This window comes from Cryptotermes secundus, unplaced genomic scaffold (assembly GCF_002891405.2).
Source record: "Cryptotermes secundus unplaced genomic scaffold, Csec_1.0 scaffold1229, whole genome shotgun sequence".
Taxonomy (NCBI): domain Eukaryota; kingdom Metazoa; phylum Arthropoda; class Insecta; order Blattodea; family Kalotermitidae; genus Cryptotermes; species Cryptotermes secundus.
Genome location: NW_019723925.1, coordinates 665,287 through 688,229, shown reverse-complemented (window position 1 = coordinate 688,229; position 22,943 = coordinate 665,287). Strand labels below are relative to the sequence as shown.

Here is a 22,943-nt window from a genome sequence, read left to right as displayed (position 1 = left end):
TTGAGCCCTCAGTATACATCACGAATTTCATTAGATCCGCTCTTAGTTTATCTCTCCTCGGCAGTTTACATCAGATTTATCTTTCTTCAGGGTAGAAATCCACCCTTGGTAATCATATAAACCAACCCTCACTCGTGGAGCTGAGTCCTTCTTGAGAAGCCGCCAATTGTGTAGCTGCTGAAGAATTTCCCAGCATTTTATGGAACCCGAAGGTTCATTACCGTGTTCACAGGAGCCCTCCACTGGTCTCTATCCTCAGCCAGATCAATTCAGCCCATACCATCCTATCCTATCTCTCTCAGATCCATTTTAATATTGTCCACCCACCTATTCCTTGGTCTTCCCAGTGGTCTCTTTCCGTCTGGCTTTCCCACGAATATCCTATATGGATTTCTCTTCTCCCCCATTCGTGCTACATGTCCTGCCCACCTCATTATCTTTGACTTAATCATATAAACCAACCGACAGAATTTTTTTCTCAACGTCAGTAAAAAGTGATGCGGACAAGATGGTGTTCTTGAATAGTCTAATGGCAAGCATTTTTCTGAATGTTCAGTTGTGAACGGAATTTGTTTTTGTTATTTCTCTTCCGACCAGTGCCAGGCTCTTGTGAGCACTGCAGTGAATCCTCGGGCCACCATAAATGACTGGGAATTTTTTGACTAGCTGAGCGACTAGTAGTTCGTTAAGAAGGACTCAGTTCCATGGAGTTGATTACTTCTGTTCCCGATTGTTTAAATTCTGTGACATTTCCGATGATCTCTTATGACATTTATTCGTTCATTCGCATTCCTGTTGCTCCCTCTGGAGCACGGGACATCCATGAAACGCTTCATTTCACTTAAGTATATCAGTCTTTAGGCAGTCGGTAGGACTCCTTAGAGTTTGGATCAGCCCGTCGCAAGGCCGCTACCTGCACCGGACAACACAGACACTGCATAAACGCAGACAGACATCCATGCCTCGAGTGGAATTCGAACCCACGACCCCAGTGTTCGAGCGGGCGAAGACAGTTCATGCCTTAGACCCCGCGGCCACTGAGATCGGCAATATTATGACAGAATAAGTATTATTATCTGACATTACGGAAGATAAATGAAAATTACATTCACGCATTGAGTCGGACGAACACACTCGCTTGAGATGATATGAGCAGTTAATCAAACATAAGTTTCCTCAGTGTGCGCCTGCTAATCTGGAAAGAAGTTGCCTTCTTGAATTCGGTGACGTTCCTCGGAAATTTCTGTTGCATCACAGTTGCCAGTTTCGTTGGTCCTTAATATTCATCGCCGTGAGTACATGAGATCTCATATGAGTTATTCCCTGTTGTTCTCTGTACAGTATTAATCGTGTCACATGTTTTAATGTCGTGGCAATAATACGAAAATGGGAGCTTAAAAGCCAGAACTCATGAGACTTCCAGCATCTTGAAACATGGCATAATTCTATGTATGACACAAACTCCGTCCTAAGAGCAACTATTTATTGTAGTTCTTTTGTCTCCTTTTCTTCTACACTACATGTTTCGGCCGTAAATGACCATCATGAGGTGTATTCTCTCACGTAGCTGTTACACTGCACGTAGTTTAAAATTTTAAAAACGCCAGCTTCCTTAATTGTTCATTTCTCCGTTGTTAATAGGTCCCGATATATCAGAATCCTCTTGCTGATATTTGTCAGATATGTATAAAATTTTTGTTAATTTACATACGTCAATTTGATTTTTGAATTTTGGTATTTTTAAAATCTTCAATTTAAATTTAATTTTTTTTATTTAAAATTTTAATTTTTTTAAAGTAAAATTCACAGGGATACCTGCTTAAATATAATATTGGCATAATTCTATTTAAAATATTCGTCATATTCGTTTACCGTTTGCATGTTACTTGGTGCCTTAAATTGTTATATGTTATAGTGTAGACTTTATTGCCATGAGAAGAAATAAAATCTTAAAATGACTGTACATTACGGTTGTTTGTGACTGCTACCAGAAGCAGATACAAAACCTGATTTCAGATTAAGAGGATGATCAAACGGGTTTCAGTCATATCCACGCCGTACCACCGAGAACACATCTCCATTTTCACACAAAAGTGATACATAGGCCTACATTATGACCTCTTCAGAGTAACAGATGTATACATAAACATTGATCCGAAAACGTAAAGTGACCACTTGGAAGGCCTGAGTGTATATTAGAGGATAATATTAAAATTATTACAAAAGTTTAATCAGTTCCGTCCAGTGTGACTGATAAAATTATTTTTATTTCTTTTATCTGAGGTGTAATCGATGGATTACAGCTCTTCAAGCCAACTTAGTACAATAGAATAATTATTGTACATGACAGAAAATTAGCTCATAGAATGCAAATTCAGATTGCTAATAAATGATAAATAAAAAAAAATCTTTTATCCTTGACATGTTTCGGTCTTAAAGACCATTTTCAGAGGGATATTACTGACCAAACACACTGTAATAGTAGTTTCTGCCCGTATTGATATATCCCTCTGAAGACGGTCTCTAAGACCGAAACATGTCAAGGATAAAAGATTAAAAAGGAAAGGAAGAAAAGTCATTTTATCAGTCACACTGGACGGAGTTGATTAACATTTTATAATATTGCTAGTGTGACGGACCAGGATGAACCAGATCATATTAAAATTACTTTTAAAGAAACTTGATGGGGAGTGAGCAATAAAGTAATTTTGTTTTCAAGTTAAGGGACCAATGGCTGGCCTTCGGATTCCATATTGGACGGAGAGTATTTTGATTAACTGCTGGTCCATCAAGAAGGTCCCTGCTGCTAAAAGTTAGTTCACTTAAATTGATTGCTTGTTCTGTAAAATGTATTTAATTCTTACAGAAGGCCGCGCCATAGCTCAAGCGGTTAGTCGCTGGCTTTCCACCGCGGCGGCCCGGGTTCGATCCCGAGTCTGGTCAAGTGGGATTTGTGGTGGACAAAGTGGCGCTGGGGCAGGTTTTTCCGAGTACTTCGGTTTTCCCTGCCAATCTTAATTCCACCAATTACTCCACAATCACCCTCACCTATCATCTGGGGCTGGTACCATAGGCCAGAAGTGGCCGCAGTACAAGGGACTTAGCCCCACCCCATTATCAATAAAAAAATAATAGTTCTTACAGAATGCTTCCGTGAGTTTAAAAGAGTTTATATATGAAAATCTGATTTGAGTATGATCTGTATGACATATATGGTTTATATTAAATAATTTTAATTCCAAATTCCATTTTATACGGATTAAGACAGTTTATAATGTCATGGACTGAAATGATGAAGACACATTGATTCAAATTTGCGACATTGCCCCTTTGTTCTTTTATTGCTGAGTCATTCCTACTATTATATCAGTGGCTAGTACAATGAATGCTGTTTATGACAATAACATCAAAATAAAAAATCCGTTCTATGGCTAGTCATTTTTCGTAGATGACATATATGCGGGCGTGTCTTGTATCATGAACACTGATGTACGAAGCTTTGCCGGCGTGTGTTTCCCACTTAAAACTTGCGAACGAAATGGGTTTCATGTTCAGATCTCCGTAAGTAATAATTTTTAACCTATTCGGGCATATTATACTACTTCTGAATTTATACACCTATAAACCAAAATGCTTTCAGCCAGGATAGCGTAGTCAGTATAGCGAGTGGCTACGAGCTGGAAGACCGAAAGGTCGGAGTTAAGAGTCCCGGTAGGGTCAGAAATTTTCTCCAAGTCGTCCAGACCGGCTTTGGGGTCCATCCAACCTCTTATCTAATGGGTCCCAAGGGTAAAGCGGCCGGGGCATGAATCTGACCACTCGCCTCCAACTAGTGCCCAGGTCAAGAAAATGTGGATCTGTACATCCACTCCTCCATACGGTTTCATGGCGTAGTGCTTAATTAGTTAAGCACAGGGGTAGCTTTACCTTTTTACCTTCATGAACCAGAATGCTTACAGGTACGTGCTTCCCTCGGAAGGAATTTTGGGTGCCCACAATAATTTTAAAACATTCGTAACTTTAATCGGAGTTCTCACGGCCTTACTATAAAGAATATTGTCATCTAGGATTTGACGCCTTTTATAACAAGAAGATGTACATTTGGGAGCTGGGATAGCTCAGTCAGTCTAGGGACTGTTTTATAAACTGGACGGCCAGGAATCGGCGTTCAGTTCCTGGTAGGGGCAAGGATTATTCTTTCTGCGACGTCGTCCAAACCGGCTGTTGACCCCACCCTATCCAATAGGTAACAGAGGATCTTTCGCCGGAGGTAATGGTGACCGCTCACGTCCATCTTTTGCCAGGTTAGGACTGAGTGTTGCTACAGCTACTCTCCCCTATACATCTTCATGGCGTGGTGCTTAATTAGACACAGAGACCACTTGGGATTAATATATATTCATGGTACATTTAGGGCATACATACAAAATAGAAAATAAAAGATATTGCCTAAATAAATTTAAACTTTAGGTATTACTACGTAAGATGGTTCCAATATATAGGACGAATGGAAAAGTCCTATCTCGCAATAACAGTGTGTTAATATTAACCTAAAGAGAAAAGAAGTCCGGAACGACCATAAAAGCGATAAATAGACTCGTCGAATTTCGCAATTTTTAAAATGAGACGAGTTTTAACACCTTTAAAAATATCCCTATACAAGAATAAATCTAAACACCTCTCTTCACGATGGTGAAGATGCTTATGTTTTAATTGAAACTTTACATTATATACGGGAAAGGCATATTGCCATATGGCGATATGCATGTAACGTGTCAGGTCAGAAGAACTGGCATGTTCAGCGGTTTATTTTGTTTCTTTTAGTGTCAGTTTTTATAGTATCTCTTGGAATACTAATGTTCTATAAAATGTATTAAAAGATACTCTTTAAAAGTTATTCACTACATGTTTCGACCAATCTTGTCTTGTTTTCAAAACAAGACACGCAACACAACACACAACAGCAAAGAATACAACCCACCAACGGAAACACGCATGCGCATCGAGAGGAAAACGAAACAGAAGGTTCAGTATCTCGTCCAATCATTTTAACACCTGATGATGACTACATTTGTCGAAACATGTGAAAAGTTTTAAATTGAATGTCTTTTAATAAATTGTATAGAACATTAATGTTGCACATGAGACTGAAAAAAAAAAACTGACACTAATGGAAAAGTGCAACAGGATGCTATAATATAATAATATTCTATTTCTTTATTAATGGTATCGTCACACGATAACCTATGTCTGATTTTCCTCTGACTTTCAAGTGACCTAGTCCTGTTTTCATAAAAGTAATGTCAATATAACTTGGCGTGTATGTGAAACAAACATGATTTACCTGCGGTATTTGGCGAAGAATTGCGGCCCGTTATCCCTGCTCCAGTCTTGAGGGACTAGATGACGCGCAGACTGGCGATCTCGTTATGCTGAGGAGCGAAACTCAGAGAGTTGCAGGTCGAAGAGCCAGGTGAGTGCGCCCGTCACCACCTCTGCTCTTCTGGACAATCTTGTCCTTTGACATATCGGAGCCAATTTATATACAGGTACAATCCTACGCTCTTGTACGCTCTTGCCACTTGAATTTTTCTGTATTTTTTTTTCTTGTGTTTGTCTTGAACTTGTGATAGGTTTGATGTTATCATAATGATGTCAAATATACGTGCGTACGTGTCAATCTACAAGTTTAACACCCCCCCCCATCCCACCCATCCCCAAGTAAGATAAAGGTAGAAGAGGCTGTGTGATCCAAGAGCGACCCATGTAACGTAGTCGTTGGTTAAAATGTTTGTTATGTAATTCTTCAGATTGTATCAAAGAACAAATATAATGTCTCAACGAATTATTAATTGCGTAAACCTTGTTCCAATCAGTACATAAACATGTTTGCCAGTTTTTTTTGTGATTCTGATAAAATATTTTGTGTTACGGTTAAGAGGTTCAGGCCAAAGTCACTAAAGGTCACTTTTCAGGAGAGAGGAAAGCAAATTTAAACTTGTTGGATGTTAGGTTCTCACAGTGGTGACAATGAATAGTACTGTCTTCTGGGTTGTAGCGCCATATATAGCTCGATAGAAGTTTAACGAGGTTTCTGAGGAACGTACTGCGTCCATCTTCAGGGTCGGGCCCTGTGTGTATCCTTCTTGCTGGTTTTTTATTTAGCTTACTCTCAGACCCTGAAGGTGGAGGCAGTGTAATCCTCCGAAACGTCGGTGAACTTGTACCGGACTACAGGGTGGTGGTACTCTTCCATTTGAAACACGTTTGCGGTATTGTGCTGTAGTGACATACTTGTAACTCGATTTTAAAATGGTACTTTTAATAAGCAGAATTTCCTGATTAATTGCTCTTATTTTGACCAATATTTTACTTAATTTCCGTAACACTACAGAATATTCTTTTGGGCGTACACTTGGAGTATGTTGTTATTGTACAGCGCATGTTTCCACGCCCGTGTCTGCAAGGTCTGCGCGAAGGCAAGTAGTGGGATTGCGGATAACTCTTTGTAGAGTTCACTAGTAGGTGCTGAGTGGTCAGCTTAACACTTCTGCTACATCCTCAAGGACTGCCCATCGGACAGGAAGCTGATGAGTCCCAGAGTTGTCGATATGGACAAGGCAAAGTCGATTAACTGCACGATGTCATGTCACAGTATAGTAAAAAGTAAAGCTATCCCTTTCACATGCCGTGGAGGCCCATAGGGTTGTGAGACGTCGAGGCTCCCACATTTTCTAGACAGTCGGCTCACAGATGGAGGTGAGATTGTCAGCCTTAACGCGCCGGTCGCCCTTTGCCCCCAGGAAGATTCCTGGTACTTATTTTTGTTAGAGGCTGAGTCGACCCCAGGGCCATAGTGCGGCTGAAAGGATTAGGCAAATTGAAAAATCCAATGACCTCATCGAGAATCGACCTTCCGTCTTGTATCATAGTGTCTGAACCAACTACGCTGCCGCGTGCTCCCTCTTTGAGGTTAGTTAGTACTCTTTGAAAATGTTCATACGTCATGTTTTTTGTGGGGCGAGGGAAGGGCTACTTGTTAGTAAGATGACGTTGGTACGTCAGCACAAATATTGTGTTTCTCTACATTATCCATCGTCCTGTGTTTATTTAAACAGCGTCCTTGTTTTTATTTAAAACACGATGTTTTGGAGAATCCAGTCTCCTGAACGTTGTGTTTCGAGATATAAACAGGACGACAGATAATTTGCAGAAGCGCAATGTTTGTACATGCGCTGCACATGAACTTCGTTAATGCTGCATTTTCTGCGTCATCCTCTAATTAACGATAGGCAGTATCTTACGTCGTAGCAGATACCTTCGGTTTGTATTTGATTGATTTTAATTTGAACCCCCAAAATATTTTTCTCGTCCGACTTGGTGGTCTTTTTTGAGTCCCTTAAATATCTTTCATATTCAGTGCAGTAGTGTTTCTTGAATTAGAATATATCGGTGATTCGGTGGGTGTCCCCTTGGGTCTGACCTACTGAAGGTCTCGCTTATTTGGTGTTATAGGTGTTCTTTAAGCCGATGTCAGTCGTTGCACCGTATAAGACATGAAATGTCTTCGCCCGCTGGAACGTTGGGATCGTGGATTCAAATCCCACTCAAGACATGGATGCCTGTATGCGTTTATTCTGTGTTTGTGTTGTTCTGTATGTAGGTAGCGTCCTTGCGGTGGGCTGATCCCCCGTCCAAGGAGTCCTGCCGACTGTCTATAGGATCAAGAAACTGAAAAAGGGGCCAAGGCTCAACAAAGGGCTGTAGAGCCTTAATAATAATACGTTATTTAATCTATTCCAAACATATATATTGCCTTCAAGATTTTATCCACTCATTTTGAACCGTTGACTCTAACCTTGTACTTGGTTTTCTCTTTAGTTTGAATCCTGAAGTTCTTTTTTTTTTCTTTCTTTCTTTTCGAGCCACTGGTCTTTCCTCAAATTTAAACGCAGATATTGCCTTTAGTGGACATTCCTTTAGTTTGTGTCCACCAAAAATGCCATTTAGTGGACTTCGTGAAGCTGCTGGATGTTTTGTTTGTTCACATTGGTGCAGTTCTGATTATATATAATTATTTAATTTTTACCGATTTGTAAATTGTATGTCTTTGTACGTAAATACATATTCAGCCATTAATTAAGCCAAGGTATTGACTTGTCTAAGGTCGCATTGCTTTGTCTTGCGCTGGCAGGGCGATGTTTCTGGGTTGTTAAAGGCGCCAGTTTGTCGCCTCCTTGACAGCTCTGTATAGCCACGAGATTTCGAACTCGTTCGAAGGCGACGCACCCTCAAAGTGATCGTGTTCAACGTGTCGAAGGGGGCTTTCTGAGTGCCAGCCAACAAAATTCATAGTAAGGCAATTATGACACGTTACCCAGTTTAAATGTAGCTTATCAGTCGAGAGAATTACGTATTTCTGAAAAGCAATGCTCTTTTGTTTGTAGCATTGTTTTCTGATGCTGACTCTCGAAGCTGTAGATCACTTGGCTTCACCTTTTGGACAAGAGCAGGTGCATGCTGCTTCAAGCTACTGAATTGCTGTAATAAAGTTTAAAATTGAACTTAAGGATCATATATGATTCAGGAAAGTGATGTACCCGATTCGATATAGCATTCAAGTGAAAGTTTATAAACAGAAATGGATTTAGTTTCGAGATCCCAGACTATGAGATTGCCAACAGTATGTAAAGGGACAGCGAATTGTGTTGGCTTGCTTCACTGGTTTCATCATAAGTAGTTTGCAGTGTCTCCTAATGGCGAATAAAACGATCTTGATACCACTGATGAAGGTAGTTTTGGACTTAACACCCTTCCGATAATTATTAACCGGCCCCCTAGTCCGTCCAATCACATTCGTGTACCTACCCTTCAGTACAATTCTCATTGGCGTCCATCCTTTTTAATTCCTTTTGATATTAACCCAAACAGCCCTGAAGGTACAGATGAACGAAATGTGAGGGGTTCGGTTGCAGTTTTGCCTGTTCGATTTAACTTAACTTAGTTTAAACCCACAAAATGTATTGCCCTTTCTTTATACTGAACGTAACAAATGCATTGCCTGTTGGATTTTAAGGATAGCCGATATGGATCAGTCGCTGTAGTGACTAGCCTACGCGCTGGACCAACGAGGAACCGTGCCATGATTCTCGGCAGAAGCAAGAAGTCTCGCGTTTCCACATCGCGCAGGTCGACTCTGGGGCTCAGTCAACTTCCCTTCCGGTGGTTAGTGGGGATCTTACTCCGGAGATAAAGAGACCGGGACATTGCATCTGCGCCGAGATGAAGAATGGTCTAACTACCACATCACTCAGAATTACTGGGTTTTTGGGACTTTCTCCATCGTCCGGTACTTTAAGAACTAGAAAAAACATTTCGGAAACTGGATCTGTTTGCGTCATCAGGTGAGGGGGGAGACACCTATTGAGTTCGGTCCTTTAGAAAGAGCTAGCCTCAGTCATTGGTCCAGTTAATATGGAAAGTGATCCAGTTTCTGAGAAATTTTTTTATTGCTAGTGGGGTGGGACTAAGTCCCTTGTACTGCGGCCACTTCTGGTCTGTTGTACCAGCCCCAGATGATACGTGAGGATGATTGTGGAGCAATTGATGGAATGAATTTTGGCAGGGGAAACCGAAGTACTCGGAGAAAACCTACCCCTGCGCCACTTTGTCCACCACAAATCCCACTTGACCAGACCCGGGATCGAACCCAGGCCGCCGCGGTGGGAAGCCAGCGACTAACCGCTTGAGCTACGGCGCGGCCTTCCGAGACATTGTTTCCTAGTTTGTAGAACAGTATCGGACGATGGACAGAACCCGAAATGGCAGTAGTTCTGAGTGTTATACACCATCGCCAAAACCCTTCAGAATCTACTTACAACTTCACGTCTGATAGAGCTTCACGACCGGGTTGTTAATTGAACATAGGGTAACTTTATGTTAGGTTTAATACTTTCTTCTAGATTGTACTTGTTTGTTATCTTGTCTTTTTGATTTTATTTGCTCTGATTATTTTGAATTGATCGATTGGTTTGTCGTGCCCTTCTGATATATTTCTCTGCCGGCGTCTTCATGTATGGTGTAGCTGATAGCCATGCGTTGTACCGTTCTTTAATGTAAGGGATAGGACGCCTTAATTATAACCTCACCTGGTTAGCACCGGCGAGGCTGAGAACGCAGGCTCGTGGGAGTATAAACGTCATGTAGCCGTAATTTCCACTTACAGAAATCAGTACGGCCGTCTAGTGAACTTTGATTGCATAATATGGCAGTTCGTATCTCGTCCTATTGTCCTGATAATGAAGCCTACGTGTTAATGTTATATGGGACAGTGGCCTTCGTTAAGTAGGGCGCTGTGCTAGAGAGACTTATCTTTAGTGGAGAGGTCTTCAATCTGGATATCAGTAATCATAAGCATATTTAACATTTGTACTGTATTGATCTGCTTTAAGGAGATTTGTTATCTTTATGTATTTAATTTGTTCTTAATTAGTTCAACATCATTTTCAGTAAGTAAAACTTCGAATGGTAGGATGATAATGGGTAATGAATCGGAAAGGAGCGGTCATGCTGTTGCTTGAGGTGCTATACGATCTCTGCATTTGCGTGGAGGGATTGAGAAAAATTACGAAACACCTCAGCCAAGATATTCGGTCTCTATATCGAGACTGGAACCCGGGACCTCCTGAACACTAAGTATGAGTGGTGATTGGTCGGGCAGCTGTATGGTTCGTTGATGCCCATTCACATCGATAGTTTTGTTTCTGGGATTTTTTCATCTTTCCGATCGGGAGCAGATGACAGAGAACAAGAAGTTCTGGGAAGAACTAATCGCCTTTTCTTTCTTACGGCAAGGACGGCATAGCAAAGGACGCCGCCAGCAATTCTTCTTTACCGCGTTGTTACCTCTCAACGATAGGGAGTTGCTTGTATTCGTTGCAGTAGGAACGTGTTTGGCAAGCCGTTGCCTAGCAACGAAAGGAGGGATACACCGATCCCTTGCCTAGCAACGGTAGGAAGAATACACATACAGACACAAACTAAGGGGGGATGGATTTATGAAGTACACTGTTGAGATGGGTTCAGGTGCCATTATATGCGTACCATGTTTCATAAAGATAGGTTCAGGCATTCAAAACAGCATGGAGATCGCATTAGCCTACTTTATTTTTTTTTTAAATAATTAAAGTTAAAAGGTAAACGGTAAAGTTGTCCCTGTGCTTAAATAATTAAGAAGTACGTCATGAAGGCGCATGGGTCAGTGGAAGTATATATCCACATTTTCTTCACCTCGGCACTAGCTAGGGATGAGTGGTCAGTTTCACGCCCCGACCGCTTCACCCCCCCCCAGGGAAAGAGCTCCCGATGCCCATTAGATAGGAAGCTGGGTGGGCCCCAGACCCTGTATGGACGACGTGGAGTAGAGAAAATTCTTGACCTTACCGGGACTTGAACTCCTACCAGTCGGTTGTCCAGCCCGAAAGTAAGCTAATAAAACAACATTAAAACGAGGAAGGATTTTAAATATGTCAAATGCTATCAGAATGAATCTTAGAGGAATATTGTGTGATTGTACCGGACTGGTGGAGGAACATAGACTGAGGGTGTTGAGGAGAATATTTGGACCGAAGAGAGATGATGTGACAGCAGGTTTGAGAAAACTGCATAATGAGGAGCTTCATAACTTGTATTCTTCTCCAACTATAATTAGGATGATCAAGTCAAGGAGAATGAGGTGGGCATGGCATGTAGCACGAGTGGGGGACAAGAGGAATGCATATAGGATACTGGTGGGAAAGCCAGTAGAAGAGACACCACTGGGAAGACCAAGGCGTAGGTGGGTGGACAGTATTAAAATAGATCTTAAAGAGGTAGGATGGGATGATGTGGATTGGATTGATCTAACTCAGGATAGGGACTAGTGGAGGGCTCTCGTGAACACGGTAATGAACCTTCTGGTTCCATAAGATGCTGGGAAATTCTTGAGTAGCTCCAGAATTGGCGGCTCCTCAAGAACGGCTCAGCTGCGTGAGTAAGTAAGTACTGGACTGGTAACCGCTAGTGATCATCATGCAGTCTACGAGTAATTCGACGCCTTTTAACTTGTACAGTTGGAACAGAACATAAGAACCAATGAGTGGGAATCATTTTTACTGAGATGTGAGCTACCACTCTTAATTTTCAGAAAATCAAGTCACGTTCATTCGCTGACTCCCCAGTAACATCTCCAAATTATTTTCATCTTTAAATGTAATCATATTTTTAACCGTTTTGCAATGTTGCAGTATAGATCTCCTTGATACTTTCATTTGTATGTTATACTCAAGGTCAGAATGCACTTTCATATGTTTATTTTTTGATATATTCACTTTGTACATATTTACAAAGTCAACTTTTTTATCTTTCTTTTTGCCAATGACCTTCCTGAGAAATTCAGTTAAGTACAGATATTGGTTGGCTGTGTAGAGCACGTAATACGGTTTATCTTCAGTGACATGTATCGTGCTGTTTCGAAATACTAAATGGAGTGAGTGGCTTCGTCTGTCTGCACATTTCATTCCCTTGAACAGTGTAAAGAGAACTGCTTGCTTCTGTCGGTGTTTCACTAGCAATGCCATGTTGTCATTCAATTATATTGTTACGTGTTTCTAGTGGTGACTAATAATAGCGGGCTCTGGATTGGATGACTGCATTTATTAACACCTTCTTTCACAATCTCTCTTATTCACAATGAGTTATAGCGCTATCGCCAATCTATCCACTTCACAAATCACTCGGACAAGTTCCATTCTCGGTCTCCGCTGTACTCCGTTATACTCCTTCAATTCTCATACTCGTTCTTCCACAACTGGCAGCTTCACAACTCTACTCTCTAGTATCTACTTTTCACGGACCACACGGAAAACGGAGCCTTTATTTTTGACAAAGCCTGTTTATCGTGCCGTTTCCCAACAATAGATCTCCTTTTGTTCTTCGCTTCTGCGGGACTATGTTTACCAACCCGTTGCCTAGCAGTGGCCATGGCGCGGACCACCTAGAAAACAAATATTACAATACCTTTTCTATTGTTGCCTAGGCATCTACAAACAAAACAAATACACTTCGTGGCTTTAGTCCGCAAGCGAACTATACCGATTGAGTGACCGCCGCNTATGTTTACCAACCCGTTGCCTAGCAGTGGCCATGGCGCGGACCACCTAGAAAACAAATATTACAATACCTTTTCTATTGTTGCCTAGAAATGCATCTACAAACAAAACAAATACACTTCGTGGCTTTAGTCCGCAAGCGAACTATACCGACTGAGTGACCGCCGCTTGTCTGCGACGTTAATGCCAACTTTAGCGGATAGAGGGTGTCGGGTGATCAGCGCAACAAATCCCCACGGCCGTTAGTTTCGGTTTTCTAGACCGGAGCCGCTATTTCCTTGAAATATCTCCTCAATTATCCTTACGAGGCTGAGTTGACCCCGTTTCAGACCCACTACTCCTCAGAAAATCTGGTAGCGCTGGGAATCGAACCCGGAACCTTAGGATCTGTAGCCAGGAACTCTGACCACAAGACAGCAGAGGCGGTCAGAAATGGGTCTGCATGTCACAACAATGTAAAGCGAAGCTGGTTGCTTCTGAGGACTGGAGTTTCCTGTCTGCTTTTCTCATCCTATTGTGAAGACTGAAGAGAAATAACATTTGTCTCTCTCCGAGTTTCATTGCATTATGACACAAAGAGAGCCTGGTGCGTCTGTCCTCACGTTTCATTACGAAGTGTAAAGAGGAGAGGTTTGTCGCCTCGGGACTCTAATCTTGAATGCGATTCTTCCACACCCTGGGAAACTGAAGCCCAATCTGCACGTGTTTCGTCTTAAAATAAACGAAACATATTTTAGATTACTTATCTGTCGCAAGTTGTAAACAAACACTTGTAATGTCTGGTATATGCTTCTTTTTGTCGGGTTTCTTGTTAGATTTCAGCTCCCTCCTGTCTTCCTTCTGTCTCTGTTTGCACACGATATTTTTTTTTCTCCGACTGCTTTCTAAATTCGCATGGTTACATAATATTGTAATATTGATTTGTCTTAGTTAGAGGAGCCAGGATAGCGCAGTCACTATGGCGACTGGCTACGGACTGGACGACCAAAGGATCGGAGTTCGAGTTCCGATAGTGTCAAGAATTTTCTCTTGTCCAAGTCGTCCAGACCGGCTCTGGTGTCCATCCAGTGGGTGTCGGGGGTGAAGCGGCCGGGGCGTGAAGCTGACCATTCACCTCTAACTAGTGCCGAGGTCAATGAAATGTGGATCTATACATCCACGCCCCCCATACGCCTTCATGGCATAGTGCTTAATTAGTTAAGTACAGGGACAACTTTACATTACCTTTTGACGTTCTGTATTGAAATACGACAGATTCGTTAAATACGCCTTAAAATAAATAAATAAATAAATAAATAAATAAAGGAGTTTTGAGTACATGGGCCGGACGTACGTTAACGTACGTTCTTACCAGTCGCCTAGAGAGACTGAAGATAGGTACGGAAGACCTCACGATACCAAGCAACACACTCAAGATTCGAATGGGATACCTCCCGAATACTAGCAAGCTACGTTAGCTTGCTCGGTAAAACGTTCGGTAAGGAAGCTGCTGTATATCAAAGGAAAATATTACATTGAATTTTAAGGAAGCTGTTTATGAAAATGTGGATTGGACAGAGCTGACTCAGTGTATGGTCCAGTAGCGTGTTCTTGTTCATTTTATGCTGTTGATGTAGAAATATCTTATGTGAGAGTCAGTAAACAGGTCGCAAATGGATATAAATCGTAAAATATGTAATACTGAACCCTGGAAGAAACATTTATTTCTCGACATATCCTCCACCAACATTGATACACTTGCCCCATTGCTTTACCAGTGCGTCGAAATCCGCAGCGTAGAAGTAATTTTGGCTGTTATCTCCGCCACTTCCGCACTTGGTCGGGCATAATCTGCGGCTTTCGAACGTCCTTGAGAGAATTTCGCGACCTAGTTGTGAACCGCTTTACGTTACAAACACCCCCCACCGTAAACATGAAACATTCTTTTATTAATATCGTTTGCATTGAGTCCTTTTGCTCACAAAAAAGAACGCACAACAGAACGATGCTTCTCGGTATAATACTCCTCGTGCACTGTCTCCATTTTGACTACTGAAACCAGCCTCTTAACATGGTCATATATGTTTGCTACCTAGATTGTCATGAAGCTGAACTGTGGTGCTACCTAGTGATACACATACAGAAAACATATTACGTCCATAACGGCTGTTTTACTTCCATTTGTGACCTATTTACAGACTCTCCTTCATATATGTGCGTTTACATCAACGCAGCTACAGCGTTCTGTATATACAGTTTAGAAGTAAAATCTTTTGAAATGATGGATGTCAGGGTAATTATTTTTTACAAATTTATGGATTCGATAATGTTCGGTCGTGTTAGTTGTTAATGCAGTGTCATACTATTTTGAGATTCTCTCATTGAATATCTCATGTAAAATTCTTTAAAATGTTTTAAATATATCCTTCAAATTTATCGTTATTCTTCTGCATGGGAACTTTGTCTGGTGCTGGACTTCCGTCGTTTATCACTTTTCACAAACATCGTCACTGATGACGTAACTGGAGTGGCACGGCTAACGTCCGCAGCCGCCAGAGTATGCCTTTGTGTTAAGGCATTGTCTTTTCCTTTGTCCAGAGGTGCTCTGAAGATAGACGTCTGAACTAGTCACGTGTTAGAAGAAGATGGCAGCCATTCCTCTTTGATCATATCCGATGCCTTTTCAGCGATCATTATCGCGGGCGCATTAGTGTTACCAGAAACGATAAAGGGCATTATGGATGCGTCGACAACTCTGAGGTTCCAGGTGCCATACACTCGGAGTCTAGGGTCGACCACGGCGTCCGGGTCTGTAGCAGGTCCCATCTTGCATGTGCCCACCGGGTGGTAGATCGTCATAGTATAGTGCCTTGCCGCGCATTCCCAGTACTCGTCAGACAAGAACTCGAGGTGTCGGCAGCCAGGGATCTGTATCTCGTTAATGCGTGCTGATAGTTGCTGCATCCTTCGAGTCTTGCTCAACGCGTATCCGAACTTGGCTCCTTCAATCTGCAACAGGAAATGTCACAGGAAGATTTAGGGCTCTTGAGCCGGTGTAGTGACGGGTTACGGGCTAGACGGCCGACCTTCGATTCTCGGCAGAGGCAAGAGAATTTTCCCATAGTGTCCAGACCGGCTTTGCGGTCCACCAAACCTCTTGGACGTGAAGCTGACCTCTCACCTCCATCGTTTGCCGAGGTCACGTATGGTAGACCTGGAATTCCACTGCCTCGTAATTTTTCATGGCGTAAAGCGTAATTAATTAAGCACAGGGACAACTTTACCTTTACCACGCATGTCTGCTCTTTACGTACTGCAGTGGTTCCTAATTTCAGATCACATACAGGTCAGGCTGCGGCGATCCTCGGGAACACCGCAGTGGATAATACTGTGACGTATAGACCCATTGCTAGGTAACTACCCTGTAAACACATCCCCGCGGAAGCGTACACGGTCAACAGTAGGACGTCCATTGCTAGGCAACGGATCAGTAAACAAGCCTTCTCAACAATAGAGAGGATGTGTTTGCTTCGTGGTCCGTGCCGGGGAGTTATAAAGGGGGGAAAAGTTCATTTCAGTCAGTTACCCATGTTGAGGCGTGGTCGAATACCTCCACCGTGACCCTGCGAGTCTTAGGAGGCGACGGAGAGAGAAGTCTCAAATCTGAAACAGTAAAATATGGTCGCGAGTCCCAAGGGAGTCGGACCCAAGAAAGACTGCGCTGACCAAGACCAGCAGCATATACAAAAGACAGACCCGCCCCCTCGTTAGAGAGGGCGCCCCACAAAAACAAGACCGTAACTGTCAAACATTTGGGGCTCGACACCAAGACTAAATGACTGACTGACCGTCAGTCACAGTGTGACCTTGACTTTGAGTCAGTTATTGTCAAGAATTGGGTCGAGTTTTTGAGATGACAGACTAAGGTGGAGTTATAAATGACAGGAAATGAAGTAGACTGTGCAAAGAAGACTTCATGTATGATTTTAAGTGCCAGGGAGTCTGTGATAAATCCATTGCCAGGATATGACTAATGACTGAGAAACCTAATGCGCGTGTAACGGTGAACTGTAAAGTGTGTAGAATAGCGCTAGCGCTGTAATAGCCTGTAGTTCCGAGTGGTGTGTATAAGGTGCCAATAGATCCAATCATCCAATCCAAAACCATTCTTATAAGTCACACACAAACCCCATACACGTGACAGTACTTATTTGTTCGTGCCCGTGATAGTTAAGCCATGGTCTGCAACTACATACTTACTAGCACTGCAATGTCGTCGGGATGGTGAAAGTAGTTAGGGTATATAAGTGGATGCTCATGTGGGTTGGCGTTCTTGAGGCGTATCCTGCCCCGACTCTTGGGTCTCAGGAGCAGGGGCAGCACGGAGTACGAGTCCTTATACAGATTAGGTTCGTACATAACAGCGTAATACTCGTCCGTAAGCCCGTTGTCTTTCTTGCCGAACAGCCCTCCGTCCGTGTTGTCCGCATAGGACGCGAGGAACAGCTGTATGTCGGGCCAGTCCTCTGTGTGGTTTGCGTACCTACATTGTGCAGAATACACGCATACATTTTAACTCGTTGCTGTGCCATATATCTTGAGGCTGTTCATAAATAATTAGGGATTCTATCTGTCTGTGGCTCTACAGCCCTTTCGTTGGACCTTGGCCCCTTTTTTTCAGTTCCTTAATCCTATACACAGTCGGTAGAACTCCTTGGACGGGGGGGTAATCCCGGCACAAGGCTCCTACCTACACATAGAACAGCATAAACACAGAATAAACACACACAGACATCCATGCATTGAGTGAGATTCGAACCCACGATCCCAGCTTTTGAGCGAGCGAAGTCCGCGCGGTCACTGTGATCGGCAATTAGGGATTGAGATTTTCGAATTAAACCCTTCCGTACTCAACAGTATGAGCTAAGTAAAATTCTGATAAGCGGTTAATTCATGGATTGATTGGCTAGTTCGTTTGTTTTCTCCCACATACGTATGCAAATTTGTTGCTTGTTTGTATGAGATTTTGTTGTTTGTGATTTGTTCAATGAATAATGAATTCAGTAGGATTTGAGGATCTCACAGCGGTGGTTATGAATAGTACTGTTCGCCGTGTAGCCCTTTGAAAGTGAACCGACCTTTCAAAGGAACATAACCTCCGGCATCCTGCTCGGCTTATTCGTCCCTCAAGATGGAGGCGATATGTTACTCCGAAACGTCGATTGATTTTCGACGGACTACACGGTTGTATATGCCACAAGATAGTACTCTTCAGTAATGAAAGTTTGTGTTATAGACTGGGGGTGTTTTGGAAATAGTTTTCTTAAGAGAGTATTTGGGCCGAAGAGGGATTACAATGGTAGAATGTTGGGGAAAAATGCATAATGAGAAGCTTCACAACTTGTACTCTTCGTCAAATATAATCAGAACAAGAAGAACTGAGCTCCATGGAATTACTTAGTTGTGGAACAAAACAATCTACTCACTTTGTATTAATGAAAGCCATGACTTCAGCTTCAGGCAGAGCATAGAGAGGGCCTCTTGATTGGACGGCGAAGTTGAGGAGTGTATTCATAGTCATGATTTTCGGTAGGACGAAACTGGCTCCAAAGTTATCCATGTGAGCTGGTGACTCTATGAGATATGCCGTTCCTCCCATTGCCACGTGATCCTGAAGGTTCTCGCCAACAGCCGGCATATTCACAATCGGATGAATGCCCATCTCCCTAAGATGGTCACTTGGTCCCACTCCCGATAGCATAAGAATCTGAGGGGACTGGACAGACCCAGCCGACAGGATGACTTCTTTGTCAGCATATACCTGCAATGGAGCTCCAGAAATGACATTTATTATGCTCTCTTGATAATATATCAGTTGTCGCTATTTGGAGTGCCGTGAACTGTAGATAACTTCCGTATATGTTTGTTATAAGAGTGCATCCTGTTTATGTTGTCTTGTACGCCGTACGATAAACCGTCACACAAGCTTATACAGAGATTGATGAAATCACTGCTCTGCGCTTCACGGCGACCGGTGCGCTGCTTGCCGCAAGGAGAATGTAAATTTTGCCAATTAATCAGCATGCCTGACGGCCGATAACGTTCGGAATGAAGTAATTAACAATTCACAGATTACAGGTGGTGTTGAAAATGCTGCCCTTTTACACGTAGATATTTTTCACAATTAATTGTTTCGTTAAAAAACACATGTACAACAATCTTTCTCGCACTTACAGCACACCAGACACCAGCTTTCACTAGATGGCTTCAGCAATTGTGTTGCCGTTCTTGCGCTAGACTTTGACAGTCTAGTCTCCTGAGCTAGACGTTTCACTGATTTTCTAGGTGTCTTCAAGTCTGGCCCCTATGTCCTCTAACTTCTCCTCAGTAAGGACTCGGTGCTTATTTTTTTGTTTCATGTCTCTTCAGAGCCCCGTTCTACGTTTATTCTCCAAATTGTGAATTGTCTGCTGGGAAGTCTTTCATCACGAAATTTTCGTCGACACTTCCTAGCAGATCCATATTTCACATAGGTGTCATACAGAAATACACATTGCTCTAAAGTATACCGCACCATGACTCACCACAGTGCTCACTAACTGTAACTGAGAACAAATGGCTAACAGAGCTGGTAGCTGCTGCCTACTGCTGACAAATCATAAACAAACTCTCACACATGAACCGCACTGCTTGCCGTGAAACATAAAGCCCTCAAGCTGTCTACAAATTGATTACTTCCCTTCATTCCAACCGTTATCGGCTGATTCATCGGAAAAATTCGTACGCGCCTCACGGGAGGAGGCGCATCGGCCGCCGTGAAGCGCAGAGTCGTGATCTCGTCAACTTACTAAAAATCATTCCTGTATATAAAACTCTTTTTTGATGTTTCGACCGTGAACGATCATCATCAGGTGATATACATAAAATAGCCATATATAAACTATAAGTATAAATTTGTTAGTGTGGAAATGTGTAACAGTATATAGAACATAATATTAAAATCAGGTCGGATCCGACTAAATTTTTCAAAAACAGGTGTACAATAGCAGTATTTGTCCAGAATACAAGAACCCCCCTCCCTGTGGAGTGAAACGCTTTCTGTTTGGTTCGAATTCTTTTATATGACTTGGCACGACGGGCTCTTTCTTACATTATAACTGCCTTTTCGTATATTGCCTTCTTGATCTGTCCAAGTTAAAGTATAACTTTGAGTTGTACAACGGTTCGTTGTTGTTGAACTGTTGGTGACTTGCTGGGGATGCGTTGAAAAAATTATACAAAGTGTATCAAATTTTGACGCAGTTTTGCAGTTACATTAATTCTGTAATTCAGAATGCATAACGTACCCATGTTATAAGTATTCAGAAATACGTGACACAGTAGGATGCTTTTGGTACGTAGACAACATTTTAATTAAATAAATAAAGTAAAGGTATCCCTGTAACAGGCCGTGGAGACCCATAGGTCTGTGAGATGTTGAGGCTCCCACATTTGCTCTAGACGATCGGCTCAGAGATGGCAGTAAGGTTGTCAGCCTTACCCGCCGGCCGTCCTTTACTCCCAGGAATATTCCTGGTACTCATTCTCTTAGAGGCTGAGTCGACCCCAGGGCCATAGTGCGGCTGGAAGGATTAGGTAAATTGAAAAAAAAAATCACCTCATCGGGATTCGATCCCGCGACCTTCTGACTTGTAGCATAGTACGTCAACCAACTATACTACCGCGTGCCCAATTTGTAATTAAATACCGAATTAAATAAGAAATATATTATTCTTACATCACATAATCAGCGTGGACAGCGAGAATTTCGCATATATCGGAAACCTACGTACATTCCTATATACGTATGCAGTTGTCCCGAATGACTCTCGCCACCCGCTCAAACAAAACGGCAGGTTATATTATTTAATGAGTGGAGTCATTACCTGCCTTGTTTTCTCTGGAAGAAAAGTCAGAGTAAATAGTAACCAGAAACTATACAAAAAACAGTGTATGATTCACCACAACCCGAAATTTCAATCTGAACAGTATAACCGAAATCACATTGAAACAGCAAAATCAGAACAAAAGTGGACCACTCTTATCTGCTTTGGTAAAGAAAGTTGAACAATCTCTCGACTGCTCAAAGATACCGAATAAAAAAAGTGCTTAAAGACAGTAATTCTAAAAGAAATTACTTAAAACTAAAACTCCGTAGCCTGTAGTCCGCAAGCGAACTATACCGACCGAGCGACCGCCACTTGTCGGCGAAGTTAGTGCCAACTTTAGCGGATAGAGGGTGTCGCGTGGTTAGCGCAACGGATCCTCACGGACGTTAATCTCGGTTTTCTAGACCGGAGCCGCTATTTCCCTGAAATAGCTCCTCAATTATCGTCACGAGGCTGAGTGGACCCCGTTCCAGACCCACTATTTCTCAGAAAATCTGGTAGTGCCGGTAATGGAACCCGGATCTCTGGATCTGTAACCAGGAACTCTAACCGCTTGAGCTATGGCGCGGCCAATAACACATCAGCCCTTACCTTCAAGGGCATATATTGCACTCCGTCGGTAAGCAAAATTGCACCGTTAACCCCAATATTGATCTAAGTGTACAGTTCATCAGAACTTACGTGTAGATACCCCTACTATAATACTCGTATTTCAGATCTGTCCCATTCACTCACCAACAGTATTTGAAGAATTTATTTTACGTAGGTACTATTGATGACTGAGTCGATGTAGCGACTGGCTACTGGCTGGACGACCGAGGGGTCGGAATTCGAGTCCCGGTAGGGTCAAGAATTTTTCATTTTCCATGTCGCCTAGGCCGGCTCTGAGGTCAATCCAACCGCCTATCCAGTGTGTACCGGGGGTAAAGCGGCCGGGAAATGAAGCTGACCACTCACCTCCAACTAGTGCCGAGGTCAAGAAAAACGTGGGTCTATACATTCACTCCCCCATACGCCTTCACGTAGTACTGCTTAATTAGTTAAGTACAGCGACAACTTTACCTTTTTACTTTTTACCTTACTATGGGCAGATTATGTCCTCGTAAAATCATATGCCAGTGGGTTTAGTTTCATGGATTTATTTGAATTTGAAATAAGAGTTTGATTTGAGTTAGTGTAATGCAGTGCCTTCATCGTAAGCATAATTAATTTTTAAGGAGCTTCAAATCACAAAAGCCAAAACTCTCATGCTTTATTCATGTTTGTAGATGCTTAAAAATCGAACTGTTAATTAGGTTGGGAATGTGTTTAAGTAACTGTAATCTTTTCCTTGTTCTAGCTGCGTTTCTTAGATTGACAAATGAGGTGTCTAAAGCGCCATGATGGTAGCCAATCCCCGATAAATAAATAATTATGTAGATAACCCATAAGTAGATAAACAAATAAATGGAGAAGATAAGGCTGTACCTGTACCCTGACAAGACCCCGTGGCGGTATATGAGCGGAGAGGAATCCAGCACGCATTCTTATTCTTGACTAAAGGGGTCAGGGTCATTTTGACGCCGCGTCGGGTAGAGTTCCTGATAGGCCTCCCCGTTGTATGTGAGGCTGAGTGGGTCCCAAAGCCGATATGGACTTAGTAATAGAGGAAGAAATCTGTTGTAGCTAGTATCTCTTTCTGGAAGCGAAAGGCTTTTCGGTATTTCGTTGTGTCCCCAATATGGAGATCTAACTGTCTATGAAGAAAGCAGTCTTCTGGGATTTTGCACCGTGTATATGTGGTGTTAACCGACGTTTCGGAGGAACGTATCGCCTCCATCTTCAGGGTAGAAGAAAAAATATGTAAGTCTGCAAGCAAAGAGACCGTGAGAACCGGTAAAAGCAGACT

At 42.4% G+C, this 22,943-nt stretch overlaps 2 protein-coding genes across 2 annotated transcripts in view; both read right to left on the bottom strand.

Moving 5' to 3' along the window:
• Positions 1–5,528, bottom strand: part of LOC111862189 (glucose dehydrogenase [FAD, quinone]) — an 18,523-nt gene extending 12,995 nt beyond the window's left edge. The window contains exon 1 of the mRNA XM_023847381.2: positions 5,345–5,528. The gene's annotated coding sequence lies outside the window, so the exon portion shown is untranslated. The remainder of the gene's footprint in view (positions 1–5,344) is intronic.
• Positions 5,529–14,718: 9,190 nt separating this feature from the next.
• LOC111862190 (glucose dehydrogenase [FAD, quinone]) overlaps positions 14,719–22,943 on the bottom strand; it is a 10,941-nt gene continuing 2,716 nt past the window's right edge. Inside the window, exons 2-4 of the mRNA XM_023847382.2 lie at positions 18,614–18,948; positions 17,388–17,670; positions 14,719–16,136 (exon numbers count right to left, since the gene is read on the bottom strand). Of these exons, the coding sequence (XP_023703150.1) occupies positions 15,756–16,136; positions 17,388–17,670; positions 18,614–18,948 (999 nt within the window). The 3' untranslated portion in view covers positions 14,719–15,755. The remainder of the gene's footprint in view (positions 16,137–17,387; positions 17,671–18,613; positions 18,949–22,943) is intronic.